This window comes from Somniosus microcephalus, chromosome 3 (assembly GCF_052327205.1).
Source record: "Somniosus microcephalus isolate GS21.2 chromosome 3, FLI_Smic_1.0, whole genome shotgun sequence".
Classification (NCBI taxonomy): Eukaryota; Metazoa; Chordata; class Chondrichthyes; order Squaliformes; family Somniosidae; genus Somniosus; species Somniosus microcephalus.
In genome coordinates this window covers 217,200,262-217,219,332 of record NC_140989.1, presented here as the reverse complement: position 1 = coordinate 217,219,332, position 19,071 = coordinate 217,200,262, and the positions used below count along the sequence as shown (strand labels likewise).

Here is a 19,071-nt window from a genome sequence, read left to right as displayed (position 1 = left end):
ACGGCAAGAACTGCCGGGCAACCATCTGTCTCCATGCTGCAGGCCTGGGGATAGATCGGAGGCAGTCTACTGAACAACCTCAAACACATGGCACAGACAGTGCAGCCAGCGGAGAGATTGAGAATGGCAAATAAATCAACCTGTATCCAAGAGGGAGGGAGAGCCTCTTCTAATTATCCATGTCAGTATTACATCAAAGTTATACCTCTAAACTGTCAAACTCCCAATCCCACGAAGTCAGGTGTCTGCATATAATGACACCCGGCCAGAATGGAGATGATTGGGTAATTCCCCCCTGTCAATCACTGCTGTAAGTGACTGGGATTGATTTTACACACATCATTTATATTGTGTAACTATCCTCCACTCACTGCATTTTGCTGGAGAAATAACCCTGCTATACTCGAGACTGAGTTTACAGTAGTTTCGGTAATGGATTCAGAGACTCTGTAAATTGAAACCACAAGTTCCCTACCTCCAACTGCTTGGCTGACACAGTGGTGTCAATATTCACTCCATTTATTTTCCTGAAGTTCTACCATCCATGAGCACTGACCTGGTATCCAGCCTTTCCGCACTCGGCAGGCTGAGAGTCAGGAGCTATTTCGTGTGCGAGATTCACACCACGATCATTGTAATCCCGTCGTGTGATACACCAGTGCACAGAGTAACGCACAACGAACAATGAGATCACGTACTGAAGGCCATAAGGTGATGGCAGCTGATTTTTTTTTAACAAATACTGTGTCACTTTAACAAAAAACAGCTTACTAAAGATCCAAAATATCATCCTCTGAATTGTGTGTGTGAGAGAGAGATAAAAAGAGTCCCTGGCATTTTTAGAATGTACAGTTAGATCACCATTGCTCACTAAGCTTTTTTGTTCTTTTACAGTTCAGGTTTCTCCCTAACCCCTTTCCCATTTTCATAGAGAGACAGTTTCCATAAGCAGACCAAGTTTCTCGTGAACTGAAACTATTCTCCACTTGCAATAGCCTTGTTTAATAAATAACTCCCAATCACAATAAAACACAGGCTAAACTATTGAGTCAGATTTATTTACAGGTATAAGAATCTACAGAGGCAAGAAAAAGGATAGAGCACAATACTAACATATAATAACCTTACTTACATAATATTTAAACTGGTGTGAATATTTTAAATTTTAAAGAGAGTCCAAAATCTTTGCCGTTCTTTTCAGCAGACTCTTGGTAACATCATTTGATTAAAAGGAGGTGATCACACCTTGATATGAAGGCACTATAAAATAGAAAAGTGAAGACCCCTAGCAGATCTTTGTGTGATAAAGGTGTCCATTCTCTTGAGATAATTGCTTTTATGTTTGATGGACAAATGGCTTACGTGAGGTTTCCTCAAGACTTAATGGCGCATAAGTTCAACATTGTTACATGCAATTTATTATATTCCTAAAACGGGAGCAGCAATGATGAGCGTAGGGGTGCAATTGGCCATGCCTGATCTTCACGTGCATTCGGACCATTGCTAAATCCTGCGGGGCCCTTTTTTAGGTCGCCCTGACAAAATAGGTGTTAGGTCTGTTAATGAGGGGCCTAATCCTTATTTAAGGAGTCTTTGAGTGAAAGGTTCCGGTGCTGCTCCGCTCGGCTTTGGGGGCGTTTGTTGCCGCCAACAAAGAGGTGAGTTTCTTTGTTTCGAAACTTACTTTAACGTGGAGCCGGGAGGAGCAAGGGTGATTCTCCTTCCAATTCCACAGTTCTCCTCCCCCCGCTTCCCCGAAGGACCTACCTTAGAGCTGCTGCCAGCCCACGCTCGGCCCCCATCCCATTCTCTGCACCCACCAGACTTACCTTAGGGATGCTGCTGTCCCAAATTGGATTGCGCCAAGTAGGCAAGCTCTCTCTGGAAGCACCGGCAGTTCACCCCAATTATTACAATGAGGCCCGATTCTTGTCTAAAACAGCCAATTTTTACTCCAATATGTTTGCCACCGACTAATTGGAAAACATAATTCTGTCTGTGCGCTGAAGCAGGATATGAAATAGCCTTCATTAATTGTGGATCAAAGCTCACTGGGGCCCTGACTGGTACACGAGGGCACATTTTATAACAACGCGCTAACAGCTTTGCATGCACTGCCCGCACAATGATGTACTGTTTTGTGGAGTAGCTGTACTTATTAGGGATAACATAATGGCAGTAGAAAGAAGCGACACAGCTATCAGCAAGACAGAAATAGAATCCATGTGAATAGAGATAAAAGATAATAAAGGATCAATCACACTAATAGGGTATGCAGACAAATTAAAAAACATAGAATAATAATCATGGGGGATTTCAACTACCCAGATATTAATTGGACAGAAGAGGTAGGTAACGGGGATAAGGGAATGGAGTTCCTACAATGTATACAGGACTCCGTTCTAACCCAATACGTAAAAAGCCCAACAAGGGAGGATTCGCTATTGGATCTAGTAATGGGGAATGAACCAGAGCAGATAAGAGAAGCAAAAGTAGGGGAACATCCAGGCAATAGTGACCATAATATATTATTAAAATAATAATTGAAAAGGACATAAGTATGATGAAGACCAGGGTAATAGATTGGAGAAAAGCTGATTTTGAGAGGCTGAGAATAGAATTTAGGAAAATAAAATGGACAACAATATTGGCAAACAATGACGTAGAACAGCAATGGGAAACATTTAAAACGGTGTTCAACAGAGTCCAGGACAAATACATTCCGCTAAAAAACAAGAACAAGCTAGACCCTAATGAGACACCATGGATGAATAAAGCCATAAGGGAACAATTGAGGCTAAGGAAAGAGGCATACATTAAGTACATAGACAGCAGGGGAGTGCATGATAAGAGAGAATACGAAAAGATTAGGAAATAAGTCAAAAAAAAATTAGGAAGGCAAAGAGGAACTATGAAATTAACTTATCAAGGAACATAAAACAAAATAGTAAAATATTTTACAGGGACATGAATCCACTAAGGGATAGACAGGATTATACCACAGGCAGTGATAGAGAGATGGCAGAAATATTAAATAATTACTTTGCCTCAGTATTTACCAGGGAGATAGAACTGGTGGACATGACATTGGATCATGAGATTTGTAATGAAATAACTGCATTTAAAATAAAAAGAGGAAATATATTAAATAAACTAATCAAACTCAAAGAGGGAAAAACCCCAGGATTACATCCGCGCATTTTAAAAGAATCTAGGGAAGAGATAGGAGAGGCATTACTACACATATTTAATAATTCATTAGGAAAAGATGTAGTGCCAGAGGACTGGCAGATAGCTAACATAATACCTATATTTAAGAAGGGAGCTAGAACATGTCCAGTAAACTATAGACCAGTCAGCTTAACATCGGTGGTAGGAACAATAATGGAATCTCGACTAAAGGAGAAAATAGAAGAATATTTAGCAGCCAAAATTATAATAATCAATAGTCAGCATGGATTTCAAAAGGGAAAGTCTTGCTTGACCAACCTCATTGAATTTTTTGAAGCGGTAACAGAGAAAAGACAAGGGTAATGCAGTAGATGTAATTTATCTAGATTTTCAAAAGGTCTTCAATAAGCTACCACATAATAGACAAATGAATAGGGTCAAGGGACATGTAGCAGAATGGATAGTTAGCTGGCTTCAAGACAGAAAGCAGAGAGTAGGGGTAAAGAGTAGCTATTCACTCTGGCAGAAGGTGGGTAGTGGTGTTCCACAAGGATCAGTGCTGGGACCACTGCTGTTCACAATTTATATTAATGATTTAGACTTTGGAATCAAAAGCACAATTTCTAAATTTGCGAATAACACCAGATTGGGGGGGATAGTCAATACTGAGGAGGACTGTAACAAATTACAGGAGGACATTAATAAACTTGCAGAATGGGCATATAATTGAAAAATGAAATTCAGCACAGATAAATGTGAGGTATTGCATTTTGGTAGGAAGAATAGGGAGGTCACTTATTACTTGGAGGGTGCGAGTCTAGGTGGGGTAGAGGAACAAAGGGATCTCTGAGTACAAATACACAAATCACCAAAAGTAGTGACACAAGTTAACAAGGCCATAAAAAAGGCAAACCAGGCACTAGGGTTTATTTCTAGAGGGATAGAATTGAAAAGTAGGGAAGTTATACTAAACTTGTATCGAACCTTGGTTAGATCACACTTGGAGTACTGCGTACAATTGTCACCATATTATAGAAAGGATAGAGAGGCACTGGAGAGGGTGCAGAGAAGATTTACAAGGATGATACCAGAAATGCGAGGGTGTATCTATCAGGAAAGGATGAACAGGCTGGGTCTCTTCGCTTGGAAAGAGAAGATTGAGGGGTGAACTAATTGAGATCTTTAAAATTATGAAGGGTTTTGACAGAGTGGATACAAAGAGGGTGTTTCCACTTGTGGGGAAGAGCATAACTAGAGGCCATCAATATAAGATATTGGGATATAAGGAATTCAGAAGAAACTTCTTTACCCAGAGAGTGATGAGAATGTGGAACTCGCTATTACAGCGAGTAGTTGAGGCGAATAGTATAGATGCATTTAAGGAGAGGCTAGATAAGCAAATGAGGGAGAAAGGAATAGAGGGTTATGCTGACAGAATTAGATGAGGAAAGAAGGGAGGAGGCTCGAGTGGAGCATAAACACCGGCATGGACTGGTTGGGCCGAATGGCCTGTTTCTGTGCCGTATATCCTATGTAAGGAATGTTATACCGTACAATGCATAGTGTATTATTCTGCTGCTAAAGCGGAGCTGTGTTCCTTTAAGGCCACAAAGGGTCATTGTTGTTAAGTAAACACAACCTCGGGTCAAGCAGAGTCTAATTGCTGTCCGGTGAGGGTACTGTGCAGAATGGAAAAATGCTTGTCTAAGTTTCAGGCAACGGGTCAGAAGCATCCAGCTTTAAGTGACTGAGATGCGCGCTCATTTTTTAAAGTTGCTTTCCTTCTGTAACAAAGTGAGACGTCTGGCGTGTGATATTTAAAATGGTATTATCAGTGGAAGATGGAGCCACCCTGCTACATAGAATTACATAAAATTTTACAGCACAGAAACAGGCCATTCGGACCAACTGCAAAGGCTGCATGGAACAAACATTTTCTACATTTTATTATTTTATATATACATGGAAAGAGATTAAATGGGTGGGTAGAGTCCATGATGGGGTAGATTGTACATGGTGTGTGGAAGGAGATTAAATGGGTGGGTAGAGTCCGTGATAGGGTGGAGTGGACATGGTGTGTGGAAGGAGATTAAATGGGTGGGTAGTGTCCATGATAGGGTGGAGTGTACATGGTGTGTGGAAGGAGATTAAATGGGTGGGTAGAGTCCATGATAGGGTGGAGTGGACATGGTGTGTGGCAGGAGATTAAATGGGTGGGTAGAGTCCATGATAGGGTGGAGTGGACATGGTGTGTGGAAGGAGATTAAATGGGTGGGTCGAGTCCGTGATAGGGTGGAGTGGACATGGTGTGTGGCAGGAGATTAAATGGGTGGGTAGAGTCCATGATAGGGTGGGGTGTACATGGTGTGTGGAAGGAGATTAAATGGGTGGGTAGAGTCCGTGATAGGGTGGAGTGGACATGGTGTGTGGAAGGAGATTAAATGGGTGGGTGGAGTCCATGATAGGGTGGAGTGGACATGGTGTGTGGAAGGAGATTAAATGGGTGGGTAGAGTCCGTGATAGGGTGGAGTGGACATGGTGTGTGGAAGGAGATTAAATGGGTGGGTGGAGTCCGTGATAGGGTGGAGTGGACATGGTGTGTGGAAGGAGATTAAATGGTTGGGTGGAGTCCATGATAGGGTGGAGTGGACATGGTGTGTGGAAGGAGATTAAATGGGTGGGTAGAGTCCGTGATAGGGTGGAGTGGACATGGTGTGTGGAAGGAGATTAAATGGGTGGGTGGAGTCCGTGATAGGGTGGAGTGGACATGGTGTGTGGAAGGAGATTAAATGGGTGGGTACAGTCCCTGATAGGGTGGAGTGGACATGGTGTGTGGAAGGAGATTAAATGGGTGGGTAGAGTCCCTGATAGGGTGGAGTATACATGGTGTGTGGAAGGAGATTAAATGGGTGGGTAGAGTCCATGATAGGGTGGAGTGGACATGGTGTGTGGAAGGAGATTAAATGGGTGGGTGGAGTCCGTGATAGGGTGGAGTGGACATGGTGTGTGGAAGGAGATTAAATGGGTGGGTGGAGTCCGTGATAGGGTGGAGTGGACATGGTGTGTGGAAGGAGATTAAATGGGTCGGTAGAGCCCATGATAGGGTGGAGTGGACATGGTGTGTGGAAGGAGATTAAATGGGTGTGTAGAGTCCATGATAGGGTGGAGTGGCCATGGTGTGTGGAAGGAGATTTAATGGGTGGGTAGAGTCCACGATAGAGTGGAGTGTACATGGTGTGTTGAAGGAGATTAAATAGGTGGGTAGAGTCTGTGATAGGGCAAAGTGTACATGGTGTGTGGGAGGAGATTAAATGGGTGGGTAGAGTCTGTGACTGGGTGGAGTGGACATGGTGTGTGGAAGGAGATTCAATGGGTGGGTGGAGTCCATGATAGGGTGGAGTGGACATGGTGTGTGGAAGGAGATTAAGTGGGTGGGTAGAGTCCATGATAGGGTGGAGTGGACATGGTGTGTGGAAGGAGATTAAATGGGTGGGTAGAGTCCATGATAGGGTGGAGTGTACATGGTGTGTAGAAGGAGATTAAATGGGTGGGTGGAGTCCATGATAGGGTGGAGTGGACATGGTGTGTGGAAGGAGATTAAATGGGTGGGTCGAGTCCGTGATAGGGTGGAGTGTACATGGTGTGTGGAAGGAGATTAAATAGGTGGGTAGAATCTGTGATAGGGTGGAGTGTACATGGTGTGTGGAAGGAGATTAAATGGGTGGGTAGAGTCTGTGATAGGGTGGAGTGTACATGGTGTGTGGAAGGAGATTAAATAGGTGGGTAGAGTCTGTGATAGGGTGGAGTGTACATGGTGTGTGGAAGGAGATTAAATGGGCGGGTAGAGTCTGTGATAGGGCAAAGTGTACATGTTCCAATATCGTTTGTGTCTTTCTAAATCCTTTTTTTCTTTCACTCAGATTAATGCGATGAACAATGTCAGTAGCACAGAGGATATTAAGCCTCCGCCCGGCCTGACTGGACTTGGAAACATGAACTGTTACAGCCCCAACTCGATGGCCAAACACATCTGTGCGATATGCGGGGACCGATCCTCAGGTAATACTGCAACCTGCCCTCAAATCTCTGCACCAACAACAAATGTCCACCGTGCCCAAGATTCACCACAAAGATTTCAGCCTCGCTCCCTCAGCAACTCTGGTTATTCCCATCAGTAACTCTTTTTAACTGTCACTGTTGCTATGTTTTGTCCGTTGATCGCACTAGAGCCAGGTTGGGTTCCGACGCTTTCGTTTGATTCTTTCGTGACATCACTGGCCATAATTCTTAGCAGGAAAGGACGCCATTGCAACAGACATCAGGTGGCCTAAATGGTTGAGCACAGTCAAGGAATCATAGAAAAATATAGCACAGAAGGAGGCCATTCAGTCCATCGTGCCTGTGCCGGCTCTTGGAAAGAGCTATCCAATTAGTCCTACTCCCTTGAGCTTTCCCCATAGTCCTGAAGTTTTTTCCCTTCAAGTATTTATCCAATTCTCTTTTGAAAAACTTACTATTGAATCTGCTTTCCGTCACCATTTCAGGCAGTACATTCCAGATCATTAACTCACTGCATTAAAAAAATTCTCCTTGTCTCTCACCACTCCCCGCCCCCCGCCCCCCCCCCCCCGGTTGTTTTGCCAATCACCTTAAATCTGTGTCCTCTGGTTACCGACCCTCCTGCCACTGGAAACAGTTTCTCCTTGTTTAATCTATCAAAACCCCTCATAATTTTGAGCATCTCTATTAAATTTTTCCTTAACCTTATCCTGCTGTAAGGAGAACAACCACAGCCTCTCCAGTCTCTCCACATAACTGAAGTTCCTCATCTCTTCTGCACCCTCTCCAAGGCCTTGACATCCTTCCTAAAGTGCAGTGCCCAGAATTGAGCACAATACTCCAGCGGGGGCCTAACCAGTGACCTATAAAGGTTTAGAATAATCTGACGGGAGGAATGGTAAACCACAGTGGCAGAGAGGGAAAACTAGCAAGTGGGGAAGGTAAGTTAACTTTGAGCTTTTTATTCTAGTATTGGGGGTTGGGAGGAGGGTGTTTGATGAGGCAATGTGGCAAGTTAGTGAAACGATTACTGGGTGTTGTTAGTGAGCCAGTTCTCTCATTACTTTTGGTTCCCGCTATGTGCAGCATGGTACGAGAGGATTAGACAGCATGGAGTTTTATGAGCCTACATACACGATTAAACACCAGGTCCCCATCTGTAACTTGAGACACATGCTGGCTATAGCCTGAAGCAGGAAATGTCAGTCCTGACTTTATTTATTGCATCATTATTGTGCTCCGTCCCCTCCCTCTCCCGCTCTCTTTCCAACGCTCTGGAGTTTGGCCATGCCAAACACCCTCGGCCAAAACCAATAAAACAAAATGTCATCCTCGGCTCTGGGCTTCAGTCACCTTCTAGGACCATCATTTCTGCGATTACGGGTTGCGTGGGATTTTAACCTAACCTGCCCATCGGGAAGCTGACAGGAACGGGTGCAAAGCTGGTTTTACATCCACCCCATTTTACTAGCCATTGAAGTCAGTGGAGAGCCATATTGCCCATGGGGTGTTAAAACAGCGTTCTACCCGATCCCATGCGTTTCCTGCCCGGAGAGTTAGGTTAAAATTACCCCACATATTCTCAAGTCAGAACGCTGAATGGTCACTTCAGTGCCATCTGTTGTCTCCAGAAACTTGAGCACATAATCAGGCTGACACTCCTGTGCAGCGCTGAGGGAGTGCAGCACTGTCTGAGGGGCTGTCTTTCAGATGAGATGTCAAACCGAGGCCCCGTCAGCCCTTTCAGGTGGTTGTAAAAGATCCCATGACACTTTTTTGAAGAAGAGCCATGGGAGTTCTCCCCTGGGGTTCTGGCCAATATTTATCCCTCAACCAACATCACTAAAAGATATTATCTGGTCATTATCTCAGTGCTATTTGTGGGAGCTTGCTGTGCACAAATTGGCTGCCGCGTTTCCTACATTACAACTTCAAAAAGTACTTCATTGTCTGTGAAGTACTTTGGAATGTCCTGATGTCGTGAAAGGCGCTACTGAAATGCAAGTCTTTATTTTTGCTTTTAATATATACGAGAGTATATCAGATCTAACCTGAGCTTTGAAAGCTATTAAATCATTGATGAACACAGCAATTACATTCAGATCTCTTACATTATGAATGCTTTAATTAGGGCACTCTGAATTTGTAAGTGGAGTTGGTTAGTGGGCCCCACCAGATACTTTAATTAACAGGACAAGGACAAGTGATGATTGCAATAACGAATGGCAGTGTTTGTAAACAGTCAGACTCGATCTTCAACAGCCCTGCTTGATCGTGAGCAATTCTCTTAACCACCTGAAACGCTTAGCCAATCTCTCAGTTGGCAGGTTAGTTAGGGGCGACAGTGGGGGGTGGGAAGTAGCACGTCCCAGGATCCTCACTCCCGCCCCTCCGTAATTGAGTGGGCCCATGGGGAGGGTGCGTGTCACCGTCCTTTGGGACGGTGGGGAAAGAACTGACACTCCATCAGCCATCCTGCACTTGCCGTGGAGGTGGTGTTGGTACATTGCAGGCGGTCTCCGGTCAAGTCCAGACACTAAACAGGAGGCAGTCGAGATCAGGGCTTGGGGTCTGATAAACAAAGACTTACATTTATGTAACTAACGCCTTATCAAACCCCTCAAGTGGTTTACATATAAATAAGTGCAGAAGACCCAAGAAACAGCACGTGAACAATTGACCTCTTTCTGGGTGATGTTGATTGAGGGGCAGGACACTGGGGGAACTTCCCTACTCTTCAAATAGTGTTGTGGGATCTTTTGCATAGAATGTATGGCGCAGAAACGGGCCATTCGACCCAACTGTTCCATGCCGGTGTTTATGCTCCACACGAGCCTCCTCCCACCATAGATGCAGTGGATTAAGGTGAAATCCCTCAACACTCTGAAGAAGCATAAAAGTTCACCTGAGAGGGTACACGGGGCCTCGGTTTAATAATAATCATTATCAACTTTACTGTCATTGTTAGTGCACAAGTGCAGTACAACGAAAGCTTGTGGCTCCCGAGAGTGTACATTTTGATTAAGACATTTAACATACATTTGGCTTGTAACATAAACATAAACATAATAAAGTGCATTGACAGATGTGCAGGCTTTAGAGTTTATTAGCAGAGTTCAGCCCTGGGAAAGAAGCTGTTCCTAAATCTGGTCGTGCGGGTGTGAATGCATCTGTAGCGTCTCCCAGATGGCAGGGGGGCGAACAAACTGTGGCTGGGGTGGGTAGGGTCTTTGATGATGGTCAATGACCTCCGTAGACAGCGTTTCTGGTAGATGTTCTCAATGGTCGGTAGCCGGGTGCCGGTAATGCGTTGGGCAGTTTTGACTACCCGCTGCAGGGCTTTCCGGTCATAGGAGGTACAGCTGCTATACCACACTGTGATACAGTTCGTCAGGATGCTATCTATTGTGCAGCGGTAAAACTTAGAGAGGATCCGGGGTGACAGGTTGCATCCCTTCAGCCTCCTTAGGAAATATAGGCTCTGCTGGGCCTTCTTCACCGAAGAGGAGATATTGAGGGACCAGGAGAGGTCTTCCGTGATGTGGACTCCGAGGAACTTAATGTCTCATCTGAAAGACCGCACCCAACAGTGTAGCACTTCCTCAGTACTGCACTGGTGTGCCAGGCTGGATCTTATGCTTAAGTTTCTGTAGTGGGACTCGAACCCACGACCTTCTGACTGAGGTAAGAGTGCTACTCACTGAGCCACGGCCAACGTTTAACGTTTTTTCATGTCACGAGCGGCAGAAGCAGGTGAGAACTTTTTTTTAAATGGCCTTCTGTTTTGAAAGCTGTTGGCAATTCAACCTTTAAAGCCCGGGCAACTCAGTCCTATTTTGTAATAAAAACAGAAAATGCTGGAAGTACTCAGCAGGTCACGCAGCACCTGTAGAGAGAGAAACGTTTTGGACCAGTGATGTTTCATCAGAACTGGAAGATGTTAGCGATGAACAGCTTTCAAGCAAATGCAGAGCCAGAGAAAAAGGGACAGGGAAAGAACAAAAGGGAAGGTCTGTGATAGGGTGGAAGGCAGGAGAGATTAAATGACAAAAGGGATGATGGGGCAAGGCGAAAGGGGGCTGTAATGTGTTAAGTCCGTGAATGATTGAGACACGGACCAGCAGGAGTGAAAACAAACAAGTCTTTACTGGTGGAAGTCAATAGTGAAAACTAACAAACAGAGGCTCTCTAGCGCCTTTTATACAGGGGTGGTCACTGCCGGTACTGCAGTCTGAGACCAGTTATTCTCTTAAAGGTACATACACAACAATTCCTCCCCTTTTAGATAAACAGAACATAACATCCATTTAACAACTAAATGATAACGAATTACAATCACAATTACTGTTGCTAGATACATTGGTTAAGTTTAAGCAATTATAAGTTCAGTCTTTGAGGAGGCTTCCTGATTCTGTCTGGATAACGCCTCTTTGGGGTATCAGGTTCTTCTGGCAATGTTGCGTCGGGATCAATGTCTTTGTTTGGTTCATCTGCTTCCAATATTACCGGTTCTGCGGTAGCTGCAATTGGAACGTCAATTTCATTACCAGGTGTATCAGATCGTGGTGTGGAGTTGACGTTTTCCAGTGACTCTAGAATCTGGTCAGCATGGCGTCTTACAATGCTCTCCCCAACGTCCACGGTATACATGAGAGGTCCTTGTCGTGTACAAATCTTTCCTGGCTGCCATTTCTCAGTGCGGTAGTCCCGGGCCAAAACTGGTTGACCTATCTTAAAACTCCTGGTCGGCCTTTCATTCATATTCTGAAACTGCCTGTTCTCCACATCTCTTCGGACGTTTGGCTTAACCAAATCCAAGCGGCATCGTAGTCTTCGATTGAAAAACATCATGGCTGGAGTTTGGTTGGTAACCGCATGTGTCGCATTCCGGTAGGCAAACAAGAAGTTGTCCACCTTGTGTTGTAGGGGTATATCTTCATTACACATTGCCTTGATAGCCTTCTTGAAAGTTTGGACAAACCTCTCGGCCAATCCATTTGTGGCTGGATGATATGGGGCAGATGTGTAATGCTTAACGCCATTGTTCTTTAAGAACCTCCGGAACTCTTCAGACACAAACTGTGGTCCATTGTCAGAGCAAATCTGTTCAGGCAGCCCATTCCTGGCGAATATGGTTCGCAAAACTGTGATAGTTTTTTCCGTGGTGGTTGAGGACATTTTTATTTCCTCTGGCCACTTTGAATGTGCATCCACCGCAATTAAAAACATCGAGTCCATGAAGGGACCAGCAAAATCAATGTGCACCCATTGCCATGGAGATGAGGGCCACTCCCATGGATGCAGAGGAGCTTGTGGTGGGGCGTTTTGGACCTTCTGGCATCCTGCACAGCTCTTGGTCATCTCTTCGATTTCTCTATCGATTCCCGGCCACCACACAAACGCTCTGGCTAAGCTCTTCATTTTTACCCCACCCAGATGACCCTCATGAAGCTCATTGAGTACTCTATCCGTCAACTTAGGTGGAATTACTACTCTGGATCCACACATCAAGGTCCCTCTGCACACTGACAGCTGTTCTCTTCTCGGCGAGAATGCTGGCAGCAGTGGTTCGCCATGTGCTAGCCATCCCTTCACCGTTAAATCATAGACCCGTGATAGTGTCGGGTCATTCCGTGTTTCGTTTTCTATGTTTGCATTCGTCACAGGGAGACATTCGACTATGGTCGAGTGGAATAACTCCATTGGATCCACTGCAAGGTCTTCTTCCACCGTCGGCAACGGTAGGCGTGACAATCCATCAGCATTTCCATGCTGTTTAGTTCCTTTGTACTCGATGTCATATTGGTGTGCCCCTAGGGAAAGGGACCATCTCTGCAGCCGTTGTGCCGTCATTATCGGTACGCCCTTCTGAGGGTTGAAAATGGAGACAAGAGGTTGATGATCGGTTAGTAGAGTAAATTTTTGACCGTGCAGGTAGTGATTGAACTTCTTCACCCCCCCACACTAGGCTGAGGGCCTCTCTGTCAATCTGAGCGTAGTTACGCTCGACAGAAGTTAACGAGCGTGACGCAAAAGTTATCGGCCTCTCTAACCCATCAAGGAACTTATGTGACAGTACCGCCCCAATGCCGTAGGGAGACGCATCACACGCCAGTCTGATCGGCAGTGCTGGGTTGTAGTGAACCAATACTTCCCTTGAAGTGATTAAGTCCTTACTCTTCTGAAAAGCATGCTTACAATCATCGCTCCATTTCCATGCTACCCCGTTCGTAGCAGGGCGTTCAGTGGGTGCAAAATTGTCGACAAATTCGGCAAAAACTTATGATAGTAATTCACCAATCCGAGGAATGACCTCAGTTGCGACACATTTTCAGGCGCTGGGGCCTTAACAACCGCTTCAATTTTGTCAGGGGACTTATGTAACCCCTCTTCATCAATCACGTGGCCACAATACGATATCTGTTTCTTAAAAAATTCGCACTTGGGGCGGTTGGCTCGCAGCCCATGTTCCCGTAGTCTAGTGAGCACCTGTTCTAGGTTGTTAAGGTGTTCACTGTCATCTTCACCTGTTACAAGGATGTCGTCCAAGTAACACTGAGTCCCCGGAATCCCTTGCAGGACTTGTTCCATCGCTCTTTGCCATATCGCCGGAGCCGATGCTACTCCGAATACCAATCGATGATACTGGTAAAGACCTTTGTGAGTGTTTATCGTGAGATACTTCCTAGAGGACTCTTCAACCTCCATCTGCAAATATGCTTGTGCTAGGTCAATTTTTGTAAAACGCTTCCCTCCAGACAGTGAGGCGAAGATGTCTTCTATCTTTGGAAGAGAATATTGTACTGTGTGAAGGACAGGGTTCACCGTCACCTTGAAATCCCCACAGATGCGAATCTTCCTTGGCTCTCCGGACTTATTGCTTAACGTTTTCTTCATGACAGGAACGATGGGTGTCGCCCACTCGCTCCAGTCGACCTTAGACAACACGCCCGCCTTCTCCAGATTCTCCAGCTCTGCCTCGACGGCTGGACGAATTGCATATGGTACCGGCCTTGCTTTGAAAAACTTGGGAACTGCATTCTCTTCTATTTTATCGAGGCGGTTACGCCTTTAAGCGTGCCCAGTTCTTGTTGAAATACCTCTTTGGCGTTAGCTAAGATTGTTGACAATCGTCCAGGAGTGACGTCTTCATCTTTTTTACCGTCCACCGTCATTGCATGAATGGAATGCCAATCCAAGTTTATCTTCCTGATCCATTCCCGTCCCAATAACGGTGGTCCACCATTTGGCAGTATGTAGAGATACAATTTCTGTATTTTCTTGCCATTGTATTCGACAGGCACCCTTATTTTTCCTCTGGGGTATACTTTTTGCCCCGTATACGTCGTCAAGACGATGGATGTCTCTCTCAAGGGTATGTGTGAAAATAGCCGCTCGTAGTCTCGTCGGTTCATGACGGTTAGCGCTGATCCTGTATCCAATTCCATTTTAACTTGGGACCCTGCTATCGTGAGGGTGACCCAAATGGTTCGGTGATCCTCTTTTGCGATTACATTGTGAAGTTTGAGACAGCTTAGTCTCCTGTTCTCGGATTCACTATCGCTCATCTGGTCTTCGGAACTACTGTCCGTCATCTTTTGCACTTTCTTGTACGGTTCCTTAGTAGCCTTTTTGTTGTCGCTGGTCTTCTTCCCAGACCTGCAAACTCGTGCAATGTGTCCAATCTTCCCGCATTGTCTGCATATTTTGTCTTTGGACCAGCAGTCCTTCTGGTCATGGTTAGTTCTGCCGCAGCGATAACATTTTGCAAATCCCCGTGTCATTTCGTGGGTGCCGTATTCCTGTGGTTTTTGTTGAATTTCTGCAGCTCCCCTGGCTGCTGCTTCATACGATACTGCCACGCTGAAAGCCTTATCTAACGTCAGCTCTTTTTCTGAGAGTAACTTCTTCTGTGTTCCTTCACTCAGGAGTCCACAGACAAATTTGTCCCGTAGGGTATCTGCCAGTCCTGCTCCGAACTGGCAGTGCTTTGGTAGCTTGCGTAGTTCCGTAAGATACTCAGCATTGCTCTCATCTTTGTGCTGAGTTCTCCTGTGGAATTTAAATCTTTCTGCTATCAACAGCGGTGCAGGGTTTAAGTGTTCCTGTAGGACAGCAACAATTTCGTTAAAACTCTTCGCCTTCGGTTTGGCTGGAGTAATCAGATCCCGCAATAGGCCGTATGTTCTAGCTCCCATTAAGTTTAGCAATATCGATGCCTTTTTCCCCTCCGCTATTTCGTTTTCCTCGAAATATACCTTGACTCTTTCCACATACGTGGTCCAGTCCTCTAATGTATTATCAAAAGCAGTGATACAGCCAGTCTTCGGCATCTTGCAAATCTAAAATGACGTCTCCCGCGCTTTGCCTTCTTCCCCGATTTAACAAAATGGGGCCTCCCGCGCTTTGCCTTCTTCCCCGCTGTTGTTAGCGCTGCTTTCCACGGTTTCTTGCGCGTTAAATATTGATTCTTTTTCTTTTATTATTTTCCCGTCGTGGAGCGGACCCTCTGGGACACTTCCCTCCCTCTTCTTAGGTCCGAATGCTGCCCGGCTTCGAAGCACCCTGTGTGCTCCACCCTCTCTCTCTCTCTTTGCCTCCCGACTCGCTGCCCGGCCCCGTTGAAAAGCCACCCGATCGAGCTTCAGCCCGCCGCAGCCCAGGAAGGATCAGAGCACTACCTGCCACCAGCCCGACTAGCTGGGAAACCACAGACTGGTGAACCGAACCTGGCTCTTGACAGTCTCTCCTGCAAGTTTTCAAACCGATGATTGACGGTCGACGCCCGTTTCTCGAGTTTCTTTGGACTCTTTTTTTTCTTTCTTCTGGCTCCGACCTTCAACAACGTCGTCTGAGGTGCTGCCGAGTTGCAGGTAAGTTCGTTTCTTACTCGTCGCCAGTGTTAAGTCCGTGAATGATTGAGACACGGACCAGCAGGAGTGAAAACAAACAAGTCTTTACTGGTGGAAGTCAATAGTGAAAACTAACAAACAGAGGCTCTCTAGCGCCTTTTATACAGGGGTGGTCACTGCTGGTACTGCAGTCTGAGACCAGTTATTCTCTTAAAGGTACATACACAACATAATGGGACAAGTAAAGAAACAAAAGATGGGTCTAGAGGAGATGTAAATGGCAACAGCAGACTAGCAGAGGGGGAGGGAAGCATGCAAAATGTGGCAAGGAGGAGAAGGCTCTGTGGCCTGGGAATGTGTCCGATTCCATTTGTTCTGTCTTGTTTTACTTGCTGGTTTGCCCTGTTTGAATGTTCTTTGGAGACCTGGTGGTTTGGAAAGGGCCATTCTTAGTGCTTAAATCCTAAATCAGAACACCAGTGTATCAGCCACACGAGCTATCTTCAAATTAATGAGGACAGGGATTTAAACTTCATTCGTAGAACCCCCCTTCCCCCTGTCAAGACCCGATTATACGCAGCCCAACAAGATACAAAGCTTATCACCAGGCCCTGGGGGAGTGGGTGGAGCTATTGGGCCTAGTGCAAGTCAAACTTGTATCGGACCTTGGTTAGACCACACTGGCAAGTACTGTGCACAGTTCTGACTGATCTCCATATTATGAAAAGGATATAGAGGCACCAGAGAAGGTGCAAAAGAGATTTACAAGGATGATACCAGAACTGAGAGGTTATACCTTTCAGGAAAGATTGAACAGGCTGGAGCTCTTTTCTCTAGAAAAGAGAAGGCTGAGGGGTGACCTGTTAATGGCCCAGAAATTCGGGACTCCACGGGTGAGTACGCACGGGGTACTCACCCATAAGCCCAATTGAAGTGCCGGTTTGCTGCATGCACTGCGCATGCGCGGGAAACCGGCACTTCCGTTCCCCTGAATGAAGGGGTTCAGAGTTCGAACGCGTGCGCAGGAGAGGCAGCGCGTGCGCATTGAACTTAGTTTTTTTTACAGGTTTTCCCGGGAAGGTAAGTCTCCAGAAGTTAGACATGTAAAAAGCAGGCGTAAGGCCTGCTTTTTACAAGGTAAGTGGTGAATTAATTAAAATTAAAAAAATTTTTCCACAGGTTTATTATTTTTAAATACTTTAAAGCAAGGTAAGTTTATTTTTAGCCCCGTTAGAAAATAAAATTATTTTTTTCAAAAATTTAAATTATTGTTTAAAATAGTTATTTCATGTAATTTATAGTTTATTTAAAAAATGTGATGGTTTTTTAAAAATTTATTTGAAGATTTAGTGCTGTTTTGGGGCCGTAGTATTTATAAGTTTTGACAGCTCTTCCTGTCAATCTTATGAATGGAGCATTCCCTGCTCCGATTGGCTCTCCATGGCCCATGTGATCCCAGGGGACGCATCGAACTAACTGCGCCCCTGGGATACGCAAGCACTGCGCGCCAGCAGCTGGAGCAGGCCCCGGATCGGAATTCCACGCGGGCCCACAGTTCAACGGCCGGGGCGCTAGGTAAGTGCAGGTCGGGGGCTTGCACCCGCGGGAAGCCCCAGACCCGAATTTCTGGGCCAATGTCTTTAAAATTATGAAAGGGTTTGATAGGGTCGAGGTGGAGAAGATGTTTCCACATGTGAGGGAGTCTAAAACTAGGGGTCATAAATATAAGATAGTCACTAATAAATCCAATAAAGAATTTGAGAAATGTCTTTACCCAGAGAGTGGTGAGAATATGAAACTTACTACAACAGGAAGTACTTGAGGCGAATAGCATAGATACATTTAAGGGGAAGAAAGAAAGAAAGACTTGCATTTATATAGCGCCTTTCATGACCACCGGACGTCCCAAAATGCTTTACAGCCAATGAAGTACTTTTTGAAGTGTGGTCACTGTTGTAATGTAGGAAATGTGGCAGCCAATTTGCGCACAGCAAGCTCCCACAAATAGCAATGTGATAAAGACCAGATAATCTGTTTTTAGTGATATTGATTGAGTGATAAATATTGGCCAGGACAAGCTAGATAAGTACATGAGGGAGAAAGCAATAGAAGGACATGCTGATAGGATGAGATGAAGAAGGGTGGGAGGAGGCTCTTGTGGAGCATGGATTGGTTGAGCTGAATGGCCTATTTCTGTGCTATAGACTCTGTGTAATTCTATGTAATGCCTTTTGAGGCTTCACGCTGTTGGGCGGTCTCTGAGTGCTCGCCTCCTCCTCACTGCAGCTGGCTCTAACCTTCTCTCTCTTTCCAGGAAAGCATTACGGGGTGTACAGCTGTGAGGGCTGCAAAGGGTTCTTTAAACGGACGGTGCGCAAGGACCTCACGTACACGTGCCGGGACACCAAGGACTGCATCATTGACAAGCGCCAGCGCAACCGCTGCCAGTACTGCCGCTATCAGAAGTGCTTGGCCACGGGAATGAAAAGAGAAGGTAGGTCCCGGCCTCTTCACCCTCTCTCAACACGCAGCGCACTGGCTGACATTGATCATTACAGAGATAGTTTGGGGTCCAATTCGGGGCGGTTTGCATTTTGGACCCATGACCCGACACTGACAATTCTCAGATTGCCCGCAACCTCCCATACTTTCCCAGTACATTGGCAGTCTAACTCGGAGAGCCTGCAGGACGGCTGCTGTGGGAAACTGGGAAACATCACCTTCTGTGTGCAGGGGGCTCTCTTCTGTGTTTGAGGCTGAGGTACAGTGTTGGCGCAGTGTAGAGGGAGCTTTACTCTGTATCTAACCCGTGCTTATACCTGCCCTGGGAGTGTTTGATGGGAAAGTGTAGAGGGAGCTTTACTCTGTATCTAACCAGTGCTTATACCTGCTCTGGAAGTGCTTTATGGGAAAGTGTAGAGGGAGTTTTAATCTGTATTAAGGCATAGCCTCCCCGCCTGGCTATACCTTCCACCACTTGCCCCGCTCA

At 45.6% G+C, this 19,071-nt stretch overlaps 1 protein-coding gene across 4 annotated transcripts in view; it reads left to right on the top strand.

Annotated features, from left to right (window-relative positions):
• LOC147121722 (retinoic acid receptor RXR-gamma-A-like) overlaps nucleotides 1-19,071 on the top strand; it is a 387,129-nt gene that overhangs the window by 289,157 nt on the left and 78,901 nt on the right. For all 4 annotated transcript variants that reach the window (XM_085982171.1, XM_085982169.1, XM_085982172.1 and 1 more), the window contains exons 3-4: nucleotides 7,092-7,230; nucleotides 18,397-18,576. In XM_085982171.1, coding sequence (XP_085838297.1) covers nucleotides 7,092-7,230; nucleotides 18,397-18,576 — 319 coding nt within the window. The remainder of the gene's footprint in view (nucleotides 1-7,091; nucleotides 7,231-18,396; nucleotides 18,577-19,071) is intronic.